General features: G+C 41.7%; 2 protein-coding genes across 2 annotated transcripts in view; both read right to left on the bottom strand.

Annotated features, from left to right (window-relative positions):
• Nucleotides 1–15,157, bottom strand: part of coro1ca (coronin, actin binding protein, 1Ca) — a 34,091-nt gene extending 18,934 nt beyond the window's left edge. The window contains exons 1-2 of the mRNA XM_008276576.1: nt 15,063–15,157; nt 2,677–2,873 (exon numbers count right to left, since the gene is read on the bottom strand). Coding sequence (XP_008274798.1) covers nt 2,677–2,871 — 195 coding nt within the window. The 5' untranslated portion in view covers nt 2,872–2,873; nt 15,063–15,157. The remainder of the gene's footprint in view (nt 1–2,676; nt 2,874–15,062) is intronic.
• Nucleotides 15,158–16,671: 1,514 nt separating this feature from the next.
• On the bottom strand, nt 16,672–20,806 carry LOC103353571 (dentin sialophosphoprotein). Its single transcript, XM_008276615.1, has 2 exons — nt 20,725–20,806; nt 16,672–18,846 (listed from the first exon to the last, which is right to left on the bottom strand). Exon 2 carries the CDS (start codon nt 18,838–18,840, stop codon nt 16,672–16,674), a length of 2,169 nt encoding a protein of 722 aa, XP_008274837.1. The 5' UTR covers nt 18,841–18,846; nt 20,725–20,806.
• Between the last annotated feature and the right edge of the window lie 244 nt (nt 20,807–21,050).

A 21,050-nucleotide genomic window follows, 5' to 3' on the forward strand; every position in this document is an offset into this window, starting at 1 on the left:
TGAAAAATGCAGGTGCTGATTGCTAAAACAGTGTAGACAGCACTGATTGCTGAGATAAATTAGAGCAGGAGATTTCAAGTAAAGGTATAGAACTCAAAACAATTGCAATAATTCCCTGATACCTCCCCTTCTCTTACGCTGAGCAGACAGAGAGGACTTATCAGGAATTTTTCACCAAACACTTGCTAGCTGCTGCATTCACTCCCACAACTTCCTTCATATGGAAATCAGGGAATAAATTAGCAGGCATCCAGCTATGAATGAGAAAGGGCGAGATTGAAAGCATGAGGGAAGGGAATGACATGTGTTGAGCTGGACATCTGATCCTCTCTATATAAATCCCTGTGTTCTGACAGGAGGAAGCAACAATAGTCATGGCTGTGCTGAGTCAGGGCAGCCTGCCGCACTAACCCACATCCTAGTGAGTCACACAAAGAGCCACCCCCATCAGTTGACTGCTCAAAATGCAGCTGAGACCACAGGTCAGGTCACAGATCCACAACTTCAATCTCTGAATTCTAGGTGATGCCCCTGATTTCTTTAAAAAAAAAAAAGAGTTGACATTTGAAAATATAAGGAGACTGAGCAAAATGTTTTTCACCGTAGCACAGACGGTGCACCGCTACATATGGCTTAATTGTGAAGGGGGAAGGAGCATCATCACACTTCTGCCTCCCCCTCTAACCAAAGTGCGGTAATGACAAAGGGCTGCGCTGGGAGTAAGCGTAAGACAAAGGCCCTGAGCAGCTGGCTGCCCACAGAGACTGGGAGCAGCACAGCACAGGCAGATGGGTTAGCCGGACAGATGCACCCTCACATTAGAGACGGGAAGGGTGGGAGGCTGGGGACACGAAGGGGATGTGCACCCTTGCAACAAAAGTGAAATGAGACCAAAATATTTTAAACAGTCTTCAATCTGGCACAGTTTTATTTGTTAAGCAGAGCTGTGTCTGACAAAAAAGAAATACAATCAATGGAGAGGCAGGCTACCGTCCTTACATATTAGTTTAACCAATGTCAAATTAAGAAGCAACAACATGATCTTTTCAATCAACCCAGTAATACTGATCCACTGCACTGCAGTCTCGTCATACCGTTTGCAAGAACAGACTTGTCCCACTTTTGAGACCTGCATTGCCAGCTGAGGCTATACTGAGAGTTCCAGATGGACTTGCTTTGTCAGAAAAAAATCATGTGAGAATAGCATGGTGATAAATGCTAAAAATAAAGGCTGAAAGAAAGAAAAAAAAAATCACATAACGTAAAAAGGGAATGCCCTTTGTTTTAAGACCCGATTTTAATGTTGATTCTAAGTCCCAACAACTGACTTCCTCCATTATGCTAAGCTGTTAAACTGGTTTGGTGGCAATGCATGCTGGTCAAACTACTCACAGTCATAACACACACACACAACACTATAAGTCTTAAATAACACGGTGTTCCCCTTTCACCTCCAGTGTCACAATGCATGGACTGTTGAAATGACGAAAATACTATATCTGAAGGACTAGTTTCTCAAGCATGCCTGATTATATGTGGGAAGATCTAAAAATCCTTTTTTGATGTCCCACTAGAGGAAATTGCCTGAGGTTTTCTCTGCGAATAAAGACCTCACTCTTCCCCAGTTTTTTAATTCGGCAGTGAAAGTTGACTTTGTTCACTGTACTGGGTCATGGCATTCAGAGGGCAGCTCACTCAAACACAGGCACAGAGAACAGGGCAGGAGGAGTGTGAAACTGGTCGAGCTCGTGGGCCACCTCCAGTAGAAGCTCTGTGTTGAATGAGGTGCTGAGAGGTGTAAGCTGTGTGATGACAGGCGTAAGGATCCGGTCCGCGGTGCCAGAGCCTTCTCATATGACATGGCAGTGTACTGGTGTACACTAATTACAGATCCAGGGTAGATCTGTCAACAGCAGTGCAGTGCTTATGTCACTCACAGCGTCAGGACCTGCCACTTGGCCATTGCTTGGAGCTGGCAAACAGAAACACAAGCAACCGGCAATTCACCACTATCAACCATAATGACACCCAAGGGCTCTCCAGGGGACATGCAAGAGCCCGTTCTCACATACAGTCTGACCTCTATTGCACTTTAATTAACTCAATTATGACAGCAGGGTTAAAACAAAAAGGGGTTGATGTACAGTATTCACCCAGCTAACTAGCTGTTTACAGCCAAACACTCTTCAAATACCATCCTGCCCAACCCAAGAGTAAATCAGTGGAGGGATTCCTTATATGGAGGCAAGGATCAGGAGACTGTTCGCTCCAGGGCTTTAGAGTAGTTTCTGCTGTACACATGAGGGTGTGTGAAGCAGCAGCCGGCTGGTAAATATTAATCCCAAAGTACACTGACATGAACAATCAGCAGCTGTTGTCAGAGTTACTGTCTTAATGCAAATAATGACTTTCTATACACAAAACATTGGAAAGAGGCTGTTACACTCAAAAAAGAGAGAGGAAGCCAATTATTTACTTAAAGTTCATGCTTACATTTATGTCAGCCCAAATATGATCTGAGTGTACTGCTAAAGTATTCCACAGAAGCCGTAAATGCAAGCCCCCTCACACATAAAGTTCTTTCCATCTATTTGTCTTAGAGTCCAGTTCTGATACAGTGTCCAAACACGGCACTTCCTACTGCACTGTGACATCAATTACACAACACAACCTTACCTTGTGTAGAGGGAGAACGAGGAAAGCTCCACCACCGCTGGCCTCAATAATTATGGCAACAAACTTGGGGTTGACTGCACAGAAGGCGCTGTCCCATGTGACCCTCGAAACCCGGATATCATCGTAGCATTGGTCATTCTTCACCGCCTGGCCAAAGACGTGACGGAATTTGCTCTGTCGTACAACTCGTCTCATATCTGCATGACGTGCACAGAGGGAGATGTGTTAGTCAGCAAACTGATTTTAAGACATTTTCTGGAAAATAAAGATGTTTAAACTCACAAACTGTAACAAGAAAACAAGGATTGCAATATGAACCAACACAAATACAGACTACTTGAACCAGTGAAGGAGTTGAGAGCATAAGACATACCACCCACAAACTTCTGCAAATCTGTTCAAGCAGACTGAGAACATGTGAGACTTTTTTCCAAAACACATTCCCGTTGCAGATGTGTTTGCCGCTATCACTTTGAGGGTGTTTTGTAACAATCCAGTACTACTTGCTACTCGAAGGGTCTCCCTGGAATTTCTGGGCATCATGGTGCTGACAATTTTAAGGATGGCACGTGTTGCAGTGCATGTGGCAGACTCTGAATATCAGCGGATCCTATTTGCAAAGAGCTTGATGAGGCTACAGCGAAGTATGATGGCACAGTCGTCCCTGTATCATTCTTTAAGAAAAACCCTCTGACTTTGTTACAGAACTTTTGACATTTTGATTTACTTAATTTGTCTGTTGGGTATAGATCGCTGAAATAATTGAACAAGTATTTTTTATCAACACACTGCAATGTGAGTTATCTTCTTGCCTGTGATCACACAGCATGCATGTTTAACTCTCTTCGCCAAAAATTGCAAGGATCAATACACCACAGCTGACTAGCAACTTTTATTACAGTGTGTAATCCAATATTTTCTGGTAAGGACCTCTAACAAGGTAGTGAGTTATAAAAGTGGAACAAAAAATAAAACATGCTTGACAAGACTTCAGACTCTTTTTACTGTCTAGTTGTTGTTTGTTTTCGTCTTCCATTGTTCCCAATATTAAACAACTAAAATACTAGTGGCATTTGTCTGTGGCACACTTCCAAAGAAAAATAGGACATATTCAAACCAAACAAAAACAGACTTTGTGGCTGGTTCAGCTAAAATCTTCACCAGGACAACAATCTGCTGGCAGACAGGAGTGCTTTGAAAAACACTCTCATTCAAAGGCTTCAAGTCCCACCGCTCCACATACAACAGACCACTTCCAAAAATAATAGAAAGCCGGCCAAGTTCAGATAAACAATTAGAACCAGGTCCAACCTTACCTACAACCTATAGATAGGCGAACGCTCTTAAGTGGTTTTGGTTTTGTGAAGCTCCTCAAATCTTTTTTTATTTCTTGATATAGCACATGGGAACAGTTTCCAAGCCTGAATCACCATGACCAAAGCACAGCACAGGATGTGGGACATGTTTTGAAGGTGGTTTTCCATTGTGTGTGTGTGCAAAAAAAGAGAGGGAGTGAGACAGAGCAAAAGGGAAAGAATGAGTGTGAGCGAGAAACGCTTGTGTGGCATGTTTCCGACAGGACAAGGATCGCAACACAAGCAGGAAGTTTGTCCTGTAGGGATGTGGGAGTGTCCAAACGGCCCAACTCTGAACGTCAAATGTCGTTACTGCACGACACACACTACTACGAGCTAACTCCAAACACTAACAGTAGGTTGAAAAGACACATTTGCTCAAATTAGAAACAGTTAATCTCAAGTGTTAATCTTGGATTTTGAGGAGTTTGAAACTTTCTAAATCCTCTCCTACATTTATCTGGATGAGGAGTGCATTTGTCAAGAAAAGCAAATTCATTACTCCAAAAAACGCAGACCAGGAGCAACTGACTGACTTTAAATAATAAACAGTCTCTGGAAATCCTGGTAGACACATTACTGTTTAAAAAAAACAAAAAAATCCCCCACTAAATTCATTTTGAAGGCACAAAATGGATACTCCAACAGCGATGTTTAAAACACCACACCACTGGCAGCCAAGAATTAGCGTTTTATCAATGCCGACACACCTTACATAATCAGTTACAATTCATTTACAAGTACATGAAAAGCTGAGGGGGAAGAGTTATTGTTTCTTACAGTAATGTGATGGTAGTCTGGGGCAACACTCAACAAGGAAATCTTTGTTGTGAGGGGTGAGGCTTGTTTGCTTACCTTTAGGGCTATATATGCATATCACATGGACTGGTTGGACTAGAAGCCATATGTGAACAGACACCTAAATCAGCTACCTGTCTACTGAGGGAGTCAAAATATTTTGCAGGTTTGAAGCCTTTTCGCTGACCATGACTCTTTTCTTTAAAGGTGAAAGTTTCCATTAAATACATGATCATTTTTAAGCCTTTCCTCTTATGTAACTGTCCTACTGACATACAGAAGTCAACCTCTTCAGTCTGTCAGTTACGTGCTGTATGTATACTCAAGGCAGCAAGTTTAAAGATCACCTCCAGGCATGTCTGAAGAGATTATGTAAAAAAAAAATTTAAAAAAATAAACCCTTATCCAACATGTTTTCCCATAAAAAAAATAATAATTTTCATTTCAAATGTTTACCTACTGGATAAAAGATGTATCTTACATCACTGAAAAGCCATTCTCAGTGTTTGTGCAATGTAGGCTTCAGGTTTCCACATCACACTTGTGTGTATTTGACCACGATTGGCTTACAGAGTAGTTGTGAGTCACAAATCCTGCTTGCAGGTACTTTCAGAAGATGAATTTAAAAACAGTCCTCTAGTATCAAACTCTGAACAGACATCATTCTGCACAGTGAATGTCAAACATTCAAGTGGAGTTACACTCACCAAAACACATTTCTGAGTGTAGAGGAACAGTGCGTACCACATGCATTAGACAAATCAGATGTGATGGCGTGACTGCCCTCGGGTCAGGATATGGTTTGAATGTTGGATTGAACAAAGAGTACACAGCAGGTGTTTAGACAAGGCTTAAGGATCACAGATTTATTTATTTTTTTGGTGTGTGTGTTGTTGTTGATGGTGGCAGTGGATGAGGGGTTGTAAATTTCATAAACATAATTCAATAAATTTGTACATTTCCCTCTACACAATATGCTGGTGCACAGTCTGCTGGTGGATAAACCGATGCTGCTACATCCTTGTTAAATAGAATAATATATTTTCTCTGTTCTGTGCTGCCTCTTGGCCAGGTCGTTACTGTAAATGAGAATTTGTTCTCAATTAACCCACCTGGTGGATAAAGGAAAATAATAATAATATATTCCAGAATGAATCGATCAGTCCTTCACTCCCTCTTTTCAATCAATCAATCAATCAATAATACTTTATTAATCCCTTACAGGGAAATTACATTCACAGTTACATCTGTCCAAGAAACAAAAAGACAATAACTGGGGGAGACAGGAACTGTCGGGACTGCCAGCCAAGCCAGCGCCCTTTATCAATTAGAGGAAAAGGAAAACAAGAGGATATTACTCCCCCCTTGTCCATCTCCCTCACTCTTTTTAACCAGTTATCACACACTTAAGCATCACTGTCACTGAATTCATTTCCATAACTGACAGCAAAGCCAGGTCACCTAAGGAAGGCCTCCAGCCGTGGTCAGAACAGGTTAGTATGTCTAAATGAAGGACAAACTAATAAGTGAACTTTTAAGAAAGCTCCTATGTAACTGTTTGACTTTATATAATAATTCCATGTGACAGTGGGCTGATATGCCATATGTAATGAATGGCTGGCTAGTCAGTGTTCTTGTCTGCTTATTATCAATGCTGACCTCTGGGGTCAAGTAGCTTCCAAATCCTCCTCCCCACCAGTCTGCTTCCCTGATGAGGTCTAATGACTGTTGTTCTACAGTGTGCCACTCCCAATGCCAGGAATAATGTTTGTCCAAGTCTCTAGCAGGTGAATGTGACAGTAACTCTAACCTTCGACTACAAGAGACAAAATAAAAAATGAAACATGATTTACTAGGTGCTGTGTACTAACATCAGGAATATACACAGCAGAGAGAAAAAAAAAGAACCCAAACAATACATCAGAAATATCAGCTGATGCCTTCAAAGGTTACTTATTAAGCCTATATGCAAACAACTAAATCACATCCCAGAGCTGTATGTGTAGTTTTAACTGAGCACTGATGCGTGGCCTCTCAACTACTGAACCTGAAGAATTTCTTCAGCCACTAAAGATATAAAGCATGACTGCACGATCTATTCATCACCTGCAATATAAACAGTGGATAATTTAGATGAAATGTGTTGTTTTCTACTTTGAAAACTTGGAGCAAACTCAAGGACCGGCCTGCAGGCTAACCAGATGAAGTACGGGTTTGCAAGCTGAAAACAAAAGCTGTCTAGTCACACTATCATCAACACTACAAAGCAGCAGGAAAGGTTCAATATGATATGTTACTGTTATAACAATCAATCACTCCAACTAGTGCTGCAAAATGATTTTACACTACCAGTGTTTAGTCAAATGTGGCCAGACTGATTCAACAGAGTCAAGATTGCAGACATCACAAATGAAACCTTTTGAAGAGGGTTGGGCTGTATCACTGTAGGTCAGAGGAAACTGGGTGGGGTTGCAGTTGATTATGCAACACTGGATCGAGGTGAATAAGGCCACACCGTGCGGTGGTGACGTGTCCTAACAATTCTCTTCAGTGAGATCGTGCCATTTCTTAGATTTCTTATCATTACATTTAACAGCCATTCCCATTGACACGCTTCAGGTCAAGCAGCATCATCATTTATGACTGAAACACCGCTTCTGCACATAAAACACTTACTGTACTGGATTAAAATCCGACCCATGAAACATTTCAGTGAAATGTTAATAAGTAAAGCCTTTTCCTGCTGATCTATTAATTAACAGTGGCTGTGACTCTCCAGTCAGGAACCATTAAACCACTGCAGAAGAGGAAAATGCAATTAGATGGCATAATTAAAAGTGTAGCTGCCAAACTTAATGAGAATATGGAATTTATGTCGCATAATTTTGATGTCTGATCTGATCTTTCATCTCTTCAGAGGGGTGACAGCTTGAGTGCCAAATAGATGAGATTCTTTGTTATGATTTATACACCAGGTATGTTTCCATTGCACTTTGATGTACCGATTAAAGACAGCTTTTCCACAACAACTATGCATAAAATCTTTCCTCCATTATCTCAACTCATTTTCAATTTCTCTACATTTTGACTTAGTTGTTTTCTATGTAAACTGAAAATTAACACAAGACCAGGTGGATGGAAAAACAGGTAATGTCAGTAATATGTAAAACTGCACAATCCTGGAATGTGCAATGTGCATTGACAAGCATGATGCCAAACGCCCAATGTTTGATTTCATTAAAGAAAAATGGCAACAGGACCAAGCAAAGGTATGAACAGAGGAGTTGAGGAAAAGCAGCTGTAGCGTCACAGATGAAATGAATCACTATACCAAAAGCAATGTGATGGTACTGTTAAAATAAAAGTAGAAAAAATGCTGAGTCAGTTCTATTCAAAACGTTCACACCCAATTGGTATATTGGAACATTTTGTAAGGTCGAGGAGCTTGGTGAGTTTTTGTGTAAACAGGTGGGATTTAAAAGACAGCATACAGGAATGAAACGGACAGGGTACTTCTGCTCAAGACTAACAGAGGCCTTATCCAAACAACCGCCTTCCCATCAGACCTATGTGTCGGTAACCTAAGAAATCCCAGAAATTAATAGTAAACAGTCATTCTCAACACAAAAGGCAATAAGAAACCATTAGAGCACTGGGTTTCCTTATCCAGCATATCATACGTGGTAAAATCTACACTTACAACAGTCAGATTTATAAAACAACAAGAAATAACGCCAAGGGCTTAACTAAACACTGCTGCAAATAAGTTAACATTCAGTTTTTATGGCCCATATTTATTCCCGAACATCAACATCACATTGATCCTGACATTTGCATGCAACAAAGTCAGCAGGGCTGTGCTGAGGCAATGGTCTGACAGCCTCAGACATACACCAGAGATATAGACACACTCCTTGGGGGAATGCTATGCCTACTCAGTGACACTCTCCTGAGGTTTACAGTTCACTGATCCAGTCCTAATTCAAGCAAAAAAGACCTCCAGTGTCTGTTGGGCAAATCAGATGAAAGGAGAGCCATGTACCTTATTGCCTCCTGAGCAAGCAGAGCTGACCCTGATGTGCAGAGACAGAAGGAGGACCCCTCAGCCTGAGGAAATGACCAACACGAATGGGACCAGGGTGACACAGTTTGTAAGCATCCTGATCTGGATTCCTCAAATCCACTCACATCTGACAATTCTGTTCAGGAACTGAATGGTAGTGTCGCCATGTGTGACTATTATCCAACAATAGACAATCCTACACTTTAGAACTGTGAACTAGAATGAAAAAACAGTGATAATGAAAAAATGTAGGCCCTTCATGCATGCTGTTGAGCTCACTGTGTTAAACCATGGAGGGTTTCCCTCTCATCTCTACCTCACAGTCACAACTTACAGACTGCTGCCTTCCATTAAGCCAAGGGGAAATTGTTTTGCTCTGACATAAGACTGCAAAACAGCTACAGAATGGAAACAAAAGCAAAAGGAAAGCTAAGTGAGGGCTCATGTTTGGCCAGTGTGGCACAATGCCATTCTTTAACATGTATTATTACAGGAGGAACAAATCTGTTTTCTTTAACTTGGTCAATGATGAACCTCAGTAACTATACACTAAGACAAATTAAGCCCTTGAAGGTGACCACTGTTCAACAAAATGTCTCATTTTACTCTGTCTCACTGAGTCATCAAGTCCATAAATCTTGGCTATCCCCCCTTCAAAAAGCAACGGTGTAAGGACTTTGGAGCATGTGCATAAACACACACATTTACGGCTTCATAATGCTACCCATCCCTGCCACAATCAGTTACGTTTACAGAGTCCAATTAAAACATGGCTCGCCCCAATCTGTCAACACCTATTTGTACTGGTTTCTCATTGACAGGGCTCATGAACAACCATTTTAGTATATATTAGTTCCCCCATCCCCAATAATAAAGACATAGCAGCAACAACTTGTCAGATGAATACATTTGGGCTTTAGGTGTAACAAAAACTCTGGACAAATAGATTTACTTAATATTTAACTATAACACTAAATGTAAGTTAGGTTAGGCTGGCTGTCTGCCACTGCAGATAACCTGTATTAAACCTAACTGCCTGTTATGTTTCTCTGAAACCCAAAGATTTGTCAATACAACCTCTATAGACAGCCTTCATATCATTTTAAAATCTTGCTGTTGGGATGCAGAACTGTCCTTATGCTGTGTTTCACAGGGAGCTTGGTGAGTAAGATGTGACATAACATGAAAATCCCAGCCACAAATCAGGATGAGCTGATGTGGAAGAGGGAGGGGCAGCAGAATTAGAGCAGAATTATGACAAAGCCTAAACGGTCTCCACAACTGTTATTTTAGAAAACTGCTGTGTGCTATTGTCTGCTATACAGTATGTATGTGAAATATCTCTATTCCCATTGCATGGGCCCTTGTCATCAAACATACCCTGTATAAATATCTAGGAAACTGTTCTCCTTTGAGGCTGTAGGCTCAAAAGGGGTAGTAACTGTAATAGAAAATACACCTGTTATTCACAACAGGTTGAGCTTGAATAGGTGGATAAAGTCCACTTAGTGCTGCCACAGCCTTAAGGTGCAGCAAGGAACAACACCTACAACCAGAAATTTAGTTAAAAAAAAAAAAAAACTCCCTCCAAATGCCAAACAAAGAAAAGTTGGTATTTTATCTTGACTAAAACACTTAGCTTTCAGGAAAAAAAAACGGTTAACTGACTGCTTTAAAAGGAGAAATTAAACAAACACGACACAAAAACAGTGGCTGCTGCAATAACATTTCCTGTGTTCATCTGCTGTCATTTGGGAATTTCATCACAACCCAACAACTGTGTCCTCTGGAAGCTTTACCTTGACAATGGCATGCAGTCTGAGGTCACTGGCACGCATAAATCTCAACTAAACAAAAGCAATCAGCAAATAAAGCAAGGCTCAACCATGTTACTAAACAGGTCGTATCTGCTACATGTTCACTTTTGCAGCTCCTTTGTTTGTTAGTTGTTTTCATCACAGTTGCCGTTATTGCTGACTTCCCATTAATGTGGCTGCTAGCTGGTGACTGTTGGCCATGCATATAATATACATCTGTCCAACGTACAGGAGGATAATATGCATGCAGTCTGGGGATCTGTGGCATGTGAGACGTGTATGTATATTCTACTGTATTGCCGTTATATTGTCATAAAGTCTCACATTGTAACATTAGACGTAACAGTCAGTAATGGTCACAGACCTTACTTTCCCACACTTTGCTGCCCATGCCACCACTCGCCCCCCACTACACACACACCAGTGATGTCGCCTCAGTGCTCTCCACACACTGGCTGCCTTTTGCCTTTTGTCACCAAGACCGCATGAGACGCCACCTAAATCCCCTTCCTGTAACCAAGGCCACGGACCACTATTGTAATCAGATTCCAGCTACATTCCAGTGATTTTTGCAACAATGAGATAAGGTGCTGTTTTTTCACCTCTCTGCAACCCCGAGTGACCATGCGATCTGCGCTCCCATCAATTTAAATGGTACTCGAACACAACACATTACGCACCAGTGTTTCAAGGAATGCTATTGTGTTCTTTTATACTTTGTTGAGAAAATGAATGGGATTTGCAGACACAAGAGCAATGTGGCCAAAAGTTTAGCTCAGTGCTAGGTAAGGCATAGAAACAATGACCAGATTTAATCAAATTGGTCATTTTGTCCCAGATGTTTACAGATGAAAAGATTTCAACACTAGAAGTTCCAACTTCCGCAATCCAAAACAGGAAAATCACTTAAATTCAGATATAGGAAACATAAACATGTCACAAAGCGTCTGCATGTTTAGTATGACACTGGCCATGCCTTAAACTGTACTCCAGCATAACCCCCTCCATTCCTGAGTCTTTATCACTTTCTGCACTGTAAGACTTAAAAGACTAAATCCTAAAGTTCTTATCCTACTTACAAGTCAAGGTTTAACAGGGACCTCTTTAAAGTCCTATAAAATTACTCACAACAGGAAAAGCTCAAGTTTTTATTAGTGTTTGTGTGTAGGGCTGCATTTGTATCTGCAGCCATTCAAATTTAACATATAACATCTGCTTTAGTTTCTGCCTTGCACTGTTCCAATAAGACAATCCACACAACAGATCTAAAGAAAAGAAGAAGAAGAGTGCCAAAACCTGCTTACAGCTCAAATCTAAAAACACTCCACTGAGTACAAAGCATGTCCTTTCCTCTTCCTGATCAGCTACTTCCCCCTCCCCCAATGAGTAATGCACAAACCACTGCTCCATTTCAACAGATGTTGTCAGATGTGTGGTGGGAAAGACCAGTGAAAGAAATGGTATTAGTCTGTGTGCACCTGCTGGAATTACTAAGCTACAGAGCATTACAGAACTACAAGAGAAAGGTCCAAATAACAGGAGAAGGGGCCTAACTACATCTGTGATCAAATTTGACACTGGCTTGTTCTCTTAATTAATTTTCGGTGTAGATGCCCTTTTAATACAAAAAAAACATCCACAGTGAATAGCTTGCATGTCTGTAGCAGCACAGATTTAAGCATGTGATCCTCTTCATCTATCAGGCTGATCCACACAAACAAACAAACACACTAATATGCTAAGCAGGTGGTTGGTTAATGAGATGTTTCTTCCCACCTGTGCTTTAGAAAATACTCCCGGCCATCTTGTCTGGGGAGTAACACAACAAACCCCTACTGTAAATCCAAGATCAGCTTTTCAGGTTGTGGTTATTTCATTCTGAGCGTTACTGGCAGAACGTTATCTAGGAGAAAGTGGGGACCGAGATAACATCACAGACAGGACTGGACACAAACGAAGGTATGTCAGACATGTCAAAAGAATGCAATCTTTAAGTTCAAGATTCAGAGGCCAAGCTGTTGACCAAGTATTTAGCTTCTTTCCGCGAGATGCTGATTATTCGAGGAGAGTTACTGTAAAATGAGAGATCTCAATCTACTAGTAAGCTACTGTAAGTTCACAAAGCATGCCTGAACCAGTACTTTACCATTTAAAAAGACATAAATGGCTCTGGATGGCCAGCAGGGAACAGCTGGATTTAGAGACTTTGATCAGCACTGATGAAATAAATTCCACGGCTATGTTGTCTAGTGTTTCATGTTCATATGATTCAAAATGTTAAAGATGTACTTGAGAGTTCACCCCAGCCCACACAAGAGTGCCTTGCTGCAGTTGATAGGAACTAACACTCCCTCACATCTTATGCTTAGTTTCCCTCTGCTTCCTGACCCACTTCCTCTCTGGGCCCAGCATTAGGAAAGCAGGCTACGCACTTCTGAAGACCTTGTACTGCAGCACAACAAGCAGAGGTTGATGTGTCTGAAACGGTTAACAAGTCTAAACACAGCTGGAGGACTGCTGACCCCAGGGTCGCTCTGTCGGCCTCCACCTGCTTTGCAAACCCAGCGCAAGATTCGCCGAGGGAAACTCCATCAGCTCCACAGCTAATTACACATGAGAGCTGAGTAACCTAGTTCAAGACAGGGGGCAAATATGTAAGTCACCCTGCCCTTGTGGCACACTAACCACGACCATTACAAATCAAAGTACCCTATTGTCATGATCAAGCATATGAGCCTGTGGTGGTGTACAGACAGAGGGGTTACACGGAGGACTATTTGGGACGTCATCCAGCCACTAGTGCTTGATCGCAGAGAGTATTTATGACTGCCAAGTAAGAAGGCGGGGGGCCACTGTTTAGTCATTAATCATCTTCCCAAAAAAAAACCTTCAGCATTGGATCGATTTTCATACTATTGTTTTGTCAAAATCTGCCTCTCCAGGTCAGCCCCAAGTAAAATTTTAAGGATGAGGCCAAGTCAATATACTTGTTTAGGCACATGAAACAATTAGTCAATTTATCACATAGCTGATGCACAGAAAATGCCAAACACTCCCCTGGTTCCATCTACTCAAATGTAAGGATTTGCTGCTTTTCTCTCTCTCTCTGTATGTTAACAACTATTAACAGAACATGCATGGGCTTTTAATAGACTGTATAATGAAGGAAAAGAAAATGATCTCGACTTGATGCCCTACTTAGGAAACACTGGAGTATTATGTGTCACTGTCCAACCACTTATTAATGTGCACACCCATTTTAATTAAAACATATGTGGTCCAGTTGTGAAAAGTTTAATTAAAACATTTTGGTAATAAAGTGTCTTTGAATGCAAACCAAACATACTATCTAATGATGTAACCTATCTTGATTTGACTTGACCACATCATTAAACCAAACCCTCATCTTTATATTTTTTTATGCTGTAAATGGACTGGTTTTTAAAACAGCTGTGAATATATGGACTCCATTTATAACCCAGTTAGGTGCAGCAGCATGATATTTCCATGTCTGCCCTCGTGGACAGTAACTCGACCATAAGATTTCTGCATATTTTCATACTAACAATTCTCCACGTGTTATGACCGAGCAGGCAGAGCTGGTGGAGCACGCAGTGATCTATGCAACTGGGAGGTGCAGCATGGAAGCAGCGACCACTTCTATGCTTTGACCCTTTTCCATTTATCTTCCATACCAGTGTGTTAGTGGGTCAAGTCTGAGCCTGGCATCTGGATGAATACTGTGGATATATTTTAATACATATACATTGTGAATATTAGATGATTTTTTTTAAGGGGCAGTTTATTCTATGCAAATGAAAGAGTTAATTCTTGAATAATATTGTATTTGGAGCCTATTGTTCAGCTGTAAGAGACTATATTAAGGCCGGTGGAGAGTGCCAGGGGCCAGGGCGCGGTTGTGCTGCCCGCACCTCCGTCTATGTGGATCTATCGTCTCGGAGATAAGTTTTCCTGCCGCACTATGGTTAGCTACCCCACCCCGCTCAATAACGTACAACACCACATTTCATCTCGAGAAATAGCCACGAAACCCACCCAACACCAAAAAGGAACATAAAAACCTTGCTTGTAACAATGTCTCTGGTTTATTGGTGATAAACTTTTTCTTTTTTTTAAACAATGTAAGTTAACGGCCGTTGAAGGCTAGCGCTAGCTTAAAAAAAAAAAAAACTGTTCTCATTATACAGACTATCCCGATTCATTTTAGCTAGCGCATGCACTTTCCTGTCTGGGCTGCTTCAGTTTGGTGGATAAACGAAAACCACTGCGAACAATTGAAGGTATGAAAAACAAAACGAAGACTCTTAATAGTCTACACATTCTGTAACCTACCTTCTGAGAGGAAAATGAAAGTATTCCCGAAAGCCGAATGATATAACACAACGTATCCCAATTGATTCCTCCCTCTGCCGGAGCCGCTGCTGCGCTGACACAACCCGCTCTGTGAGCTCTCTCCCCTCTCCGACACAAGCCCCGCCCCGGCACGGTTTGGCGAGCCCTGGTTGGATGAGCTGACTTTGACGGACGGTTTCAACAGCCAATCACAGCGACTTTCCGAATAAAGGGAACAGAATTCACACCTCCTTTCTTGAGAATCCCTGTTACCGAAAATTACAATTAATTGTGTTGTTATGGTGGTTTTGTGGCGTTTTAATCACTTGCGGTTATTGTAATCTGTTAACAATACAGCTAATATTATCTTTCTATTGTTTTTGCATTGATATCATTTAGAAAAGCAACGTCTGACAATTATTTCAGCATCACCTCATTGGATTTGTGTAGGTCTGTCTTGAAGGGTTTGACAAATGCACCAGATTCATCTGATAGCATTTAAGAGCAACTGAAAGGACCAACTGAATCCATAATATGACATGTTAATCAGTGTTTGTTTTGTTATTTGTGTGGATTCATACATATGTATGTCCCACTGTGAATAGGTTGGGATAAATTGATGTATCTTAAATGTAAGAATACATACATATAAGTGAATATGGCTCATTGGCTCTATATGAGAGAGTAACTTGATTCCACTTGGATTTCTCAGACAGGCTCTTCCTGATGTCCATTACCATAAACTGTATTATAAATAGTGAAACAACAGCACAGGCCTGCACAACATTACTGCTCTAGATACCATTTTATAACAAAAAAAATCTATTTCAATTCTCCTTCAGGACACAATGTACCCCTAGTGTAATACAGCACCACAAGATGGCGTTATTTCACAAACTGCAGTGAAGCAGTCCTCTGACAGCATAAAACAGCTGTAGTCCATCATCCAATATGTTTTTTTTTCATCCTCTTTTAGTCTTTTAGTAGATTAGGGTTGATGCAAGTGTTTGTGGTGACTTCATTTCAGGGCTCATGTTCCAGAAAAGCAGACTTCATTAGTTAATTGTTTTTTTTAATACCACATGACTCACGGATCAGTTATTCCCAGTGTGTTCTCTACAACCTGCAGCACCTATTTATTTGATACTGCAGTGCATACAGTACTGTAAGCACTTTAGCTGTTTCTATTCTTAGCCATCATGCAATGCCATTAGGGAGGTGTCTGATCAATCTCAAATTTCTTATGCAATGACCTCAAAAATATAGCCAGAGTCACAGAGAACTATCTTCAGCTTGAAGAAGATCAAGCAGTCCTGCAGCAGATGGTTATGGCCCTCACAGAGCCCTGATCTCGACATCATTGAGTCAGTTTTGGATTACATGAAAGTCTAAAACCACAGAGGCACTGTGGCAAGTTCTGCAAGATGACCAAACAGCTTAGAAGTGCTCAAGTGTACTTCAGAGAACCAGTGCAGTTTCAAAGGAAAAACGTGGTCACATCTGGTCAAATCAGTTAATTATTGTGTGAATACAATTTCCAGCATTGTTTCTGAAAGCATCCTGATTGTTGTCCTAAATCTTTGCACACTACTATATATGATGTAGAAAGCTAGATTTCGATGCCCTTACCTTTTCTCATTGATGGCTTCCTCTCGACTGCCTTGTCCTGAGTTTTCTGAGGTGAGTCAAAAGCCGCCTTCATCTGTGCCACCTTCACAGACTGACCCGGCTCCTCAGACTTGACTTCAACTGGCTTGGGCCGGTCCTGGTGCTGCAGCTTTTCGTGCATCTGAATTGTCTCCTTTATGAGTTCTGAGACAGGCCTAGATTTGGGAGAGCTCTGGGATTTGTCTCTCATTGAGACGGTGTCATCTTTCTCTTTGCCAGTTTTTTTGTCAGTTTCTGAGTTCAGCGTCACATGAAGATCCTGCTTCTCGCTGGCTGAGACCTTTTGGCTTTCCTCTGAGATAACTGACCCACCTGCAGCCACAACAGGGCCAGCATCCACAGCTGGTGCAGCACTGTCCTTGGGGGACTCTTTCACTTTCTTTTTATTCGCCGACTGAGCATCTGCCTTCTTTGAGCCAGATAGCTGTGAATCAGTTTTACTCTCAGTGTCACCATTATCCTGCAAAGATGCTTTTACTTTCCCGCTGTCTGTCTTCTCAGCAGTTAGAGAAGGGCCTGAGTCAGCGATTTTCCCGTCACTTCTTGGAGTTGGAGACTTTGGATCAGAAGGTGCAGATTCCTCAGAGATCACACCACTCGCATCACATGACGTTCTTTCATGTGAAACAGCTGATTGTAACTTGTCTGAGTGCACACTTGTAGTGGGGCCTTTCTTTGGCTTCTTCTCTGTATCCTCCTTCACTGAAGCATCTGTTGAGTTGATGGAATTCTGTGATTTTGTGAGTGAGCTGTCACACATAGTATCAGGCTGAGAACAAAGTGAATCTGAGGTCCCACTGGGCGCAGTGGCTGTCTGCTTCATGTCCAGGTCCTTATTGTGGTTATCTTTCTTTTCAAGGTTTGCTTTCGGTTGTTTGTTTTTAGAATCTGCAGAGGAGGCTAAAACACCCTTCTTGCCAGGTTTTGACTGATCAATGTGGTCACTTGAAATCTTTGTCATTGTGCTGTCAGGGATCCTCTTCGCATCCATCTCCACAGGAACATCTGTGGCTTCCTTGCTGCCAGTGTCGACCTCCTTGATTTTAGAAAGAGATGAAGTTGCCCCTACTTTGTTTCTCTTTAGTAGCTTCTCCAAAATAGAGCTAGGCTCATTGTCTATGACTGGACTTGATGCTAAATCTGAGGACAAGGCTTGATTTGTATTTGTTTCAGATGTGTTCGTTTGTGGCTCTCCTTGGTCATCAGTGTCAGTAACCTTTGCTGAAGAGTAGTCATTCACAAGTGGCATTGGCACACATGTTAGCGTTTCCTCCTTTGTATTATTCTCTGCTCTCTCTTTTGGAGGTCTTTTGCTTTTGGAGTGAATGGTATCACTCACGTCTAATAGAGACTCCTTCTGCAGGCTGTTTTTCAAAGGATGTTGGTGTTGAGCTGGAGGCGGTTCCTTCCTCTCACTCAACCAACCCACTGTTTCTGCACAAAGCTCAATATCCTCATTCCCAACTTCAACAATCAAGGCCTCTTTCAGCTCTACATCAAGCAGCGACTTACTTTCTGCACGAGCTCCACATTTGCTGTTCTTCAGCATCACAGATCCCTCTGAGTTTATGTCTTCTTTCTCCTTCTGTGGTAAGATTTCCTCAGCCTGATTCTCCATCTTGATCTTTGAGGAGGCTTGAAGCTTCTCCCCTGTCTTCTTTTCCTCTGTCCTGGTTTGATTCAACGCCTTGTGTGCTCTTGCACTTTCCTTACTTCCCGAAGCACTCTTGTGGTTCTTGTCCGACTCATGTGGAACCGGTAGAGCATTGCTGCCTCCACCTCCTCCTCCTCCTCCTCCTCCTCCCTCCTTTCCTGCAGCCCCTCCCTGTCTCACCTCCCTTGCAGCAGAAGAACTCTCGCGCAAATTTATGTGCTTCTCACCAGAAGGTGTTGTTGGCTCCTTGCTGGGGCTCCCATCCAGATGCTGAGAGTTCGGCTCCCCTGAATTTTCGTCAGTGTTACCAGCTTCCTTCTCACATGAGTTTTCTCCCTCCATGACATCACCTGTTTGATTGCCTACACCTCCGGAGTCATTGCTCGGCCCTGTCTCCTTCGATCCTTCACCCGGGACCTGATTTCCCTCCTCCACTTTGTCCAGGTTCTGCCCCATACCGGTCTGCAGAGAAGGACATGGTGTTAACATTACAACAAAAGAACAAATCCTTCTAAATCATGCCACATGTCTGAAATGCCCAGTAGTATTTTCTTTTGCCTGTGGACCATGACTGATCTCTGCTGTGCTCTGAGCACTTCCATTAATTTTTGAACACTGAAAAAAAAAGAAGAGTGAAACAGAAGAGGAGAAACATAAGGAGCAGACACCTGAGATTAACACCACAGTCTATGGCTTTTGTTTTGGGGAAAAGACCATGTAGCATGTTGCAAACAATTCATAGTCACACAAGAGTCATTTTCATGGAAGTACGTAATCGAGTACCTTATGACTTTACCCGCTATAGTATCGTCTCTGTTGGCTTATTCATGCACTTGCAATGTCCACACCAGCTGAACTTGGGGTCAGATTACAGTCACAAGATTTTGCAGCAGTTTCTTCATTTTGAACTGATAGGTAATTCAGCAGTGTGACTGGGGCTTTCGGTATTCACTGTACGTATATAGTATTTTTAACTGTCATCATTCACTCAAATTAAATGGACTATTTGAAATATGAATCCTTCAATTGATACTTGGCATCACAGCTGATACTGAACAGGAACACCAAGTCAGACTAATTAATTTATCTCCCTCCCTCTGAAAGTTCACAAAGTCTTACGACAGCCTGTCAGTAAATCTTTCTCCCACACTCTGCAGTTTAATTTTGCCGTACTTCTTGTTGTCAGAATTTATTTCTGATTTGATTTCATGTGACTCTGTAAATTGGTGCCAGTCAGCGCTGTTGTTTTGGATTTCCACATGTTACATAAGGGGACATGATGTTAGCAGTACATAAATGTAAGCCACTGATTCAACTGATTAAAAACAAATAAAGACAAAACACAGAGCCTTGTATTATATTAATCTAACTTTGGATGTTTCATAATGTTTCTGTTTCTGTCTCCTCTCAAATGAGCTTTTATTTCATGCCGTTATTCTACTTAGAGCAGTGATGAAGATGGTGCTAATGAAGATTAATGTTCAGAAAGTGTAGCAGCATTAGCAAGAGCAGAACTGGGAATAAACTTCAGTTGTTGTCAACAAAAAAGCCAAGCACAAGGCAAAGCTCAAAATATCATGATGCAGAGACAAACTTTTCCATGACACTGTCTAATTGCCTAATGAGTTTTCGCCCAGTAAACTGCAGCAGTAAGCAGAGAAAATGGCAAGGCACAATGAACAATGATCTGGACCATGAGTCTGTTTCCTGTCCGTGGCCTCATCCCCCTCATCTGTGTGACAACATATGACTGCTCTTGTCTTATCATCTGACAGGCCTGCACGCTGGCCAGACACATGGAGGAGGGAGCTAATGTTATCACACTACAATGGTGGCGTAGCTGTGATAAACCAGAGAGAAACCAGGGGAACATGATAAACTAACGCACATAACAGAAAGAGAGATGAAACGGGAGCGCATCAGTACAACATGTCTGATTATATTTTCCTTCAGATTTTGTGTCCTTATCAGTGAGTTCAGTGAAATTCATTGATTGTCCTCCACCTACTCCATCAGCTCATGTGGGGAACCCCTTCCCCTAAGGCAGTCTATGCCTGCTAACAACCGGTCCATTATCCTGTCTTTTCCTTCCTGAATACTCAAAGCTGATCACTTGATCACCATGTGCTCTGCAGTCCCAACATACTCAGACATACAAGAATCCAACGAACATCTCAAAGAGCAAACTTTCAGCATCTGGAAAATACCTGTCTTTTCCGTCAGCTCCAGTAAGTACAGCACAACAAACTGGCACAGGCCTGATACATGACAGCTCTCTGCTACCACAATATGGTGGATTATAATATTGATCGGCTATCATATGTTGCGGCTGACACTTACCAGTTAGACGTTGTAGCCAAGTCGATCGCTCTCGCTCAGTACTGACAGAGTGCTCTTTGTTGGTTGTTTGGTGATGATCAGTCCTCCCTCAAATGCACAAGCAATGGGAGCCTTATATTACATCCATGTGATGTCACAGCACATTTGACTAATACAATCAGGGGAAACTTGGACTTGTAGATTTACTTCTCGCTGGTCTGTGAAACTTATCTGTTCGTTGTGCTTGTGTGGATTCAGATACACAAAGAATTATTTCTGGATGTAAGATCTGTATAAATAGTAGCCTTTTCAGCTTGTATTAAACTGGAAAACAGGAAGATAAACCT

The sequence above is a fragment of the Stegastes partitus genome, unplaced genomic scaffold (assembly GCF_000690725.1).
Source record: "Stegastes partitus isolate 25-593 unplaced genomic scaffold, Stegastes_partitus-1.0.2 Scaffold77, whole genome shotgun sequence".
NCBI lineage: Eukaryota > Metazoa > Chordata > Actinopteri > Pomacentridae > Stegastes > Stegastes partitus.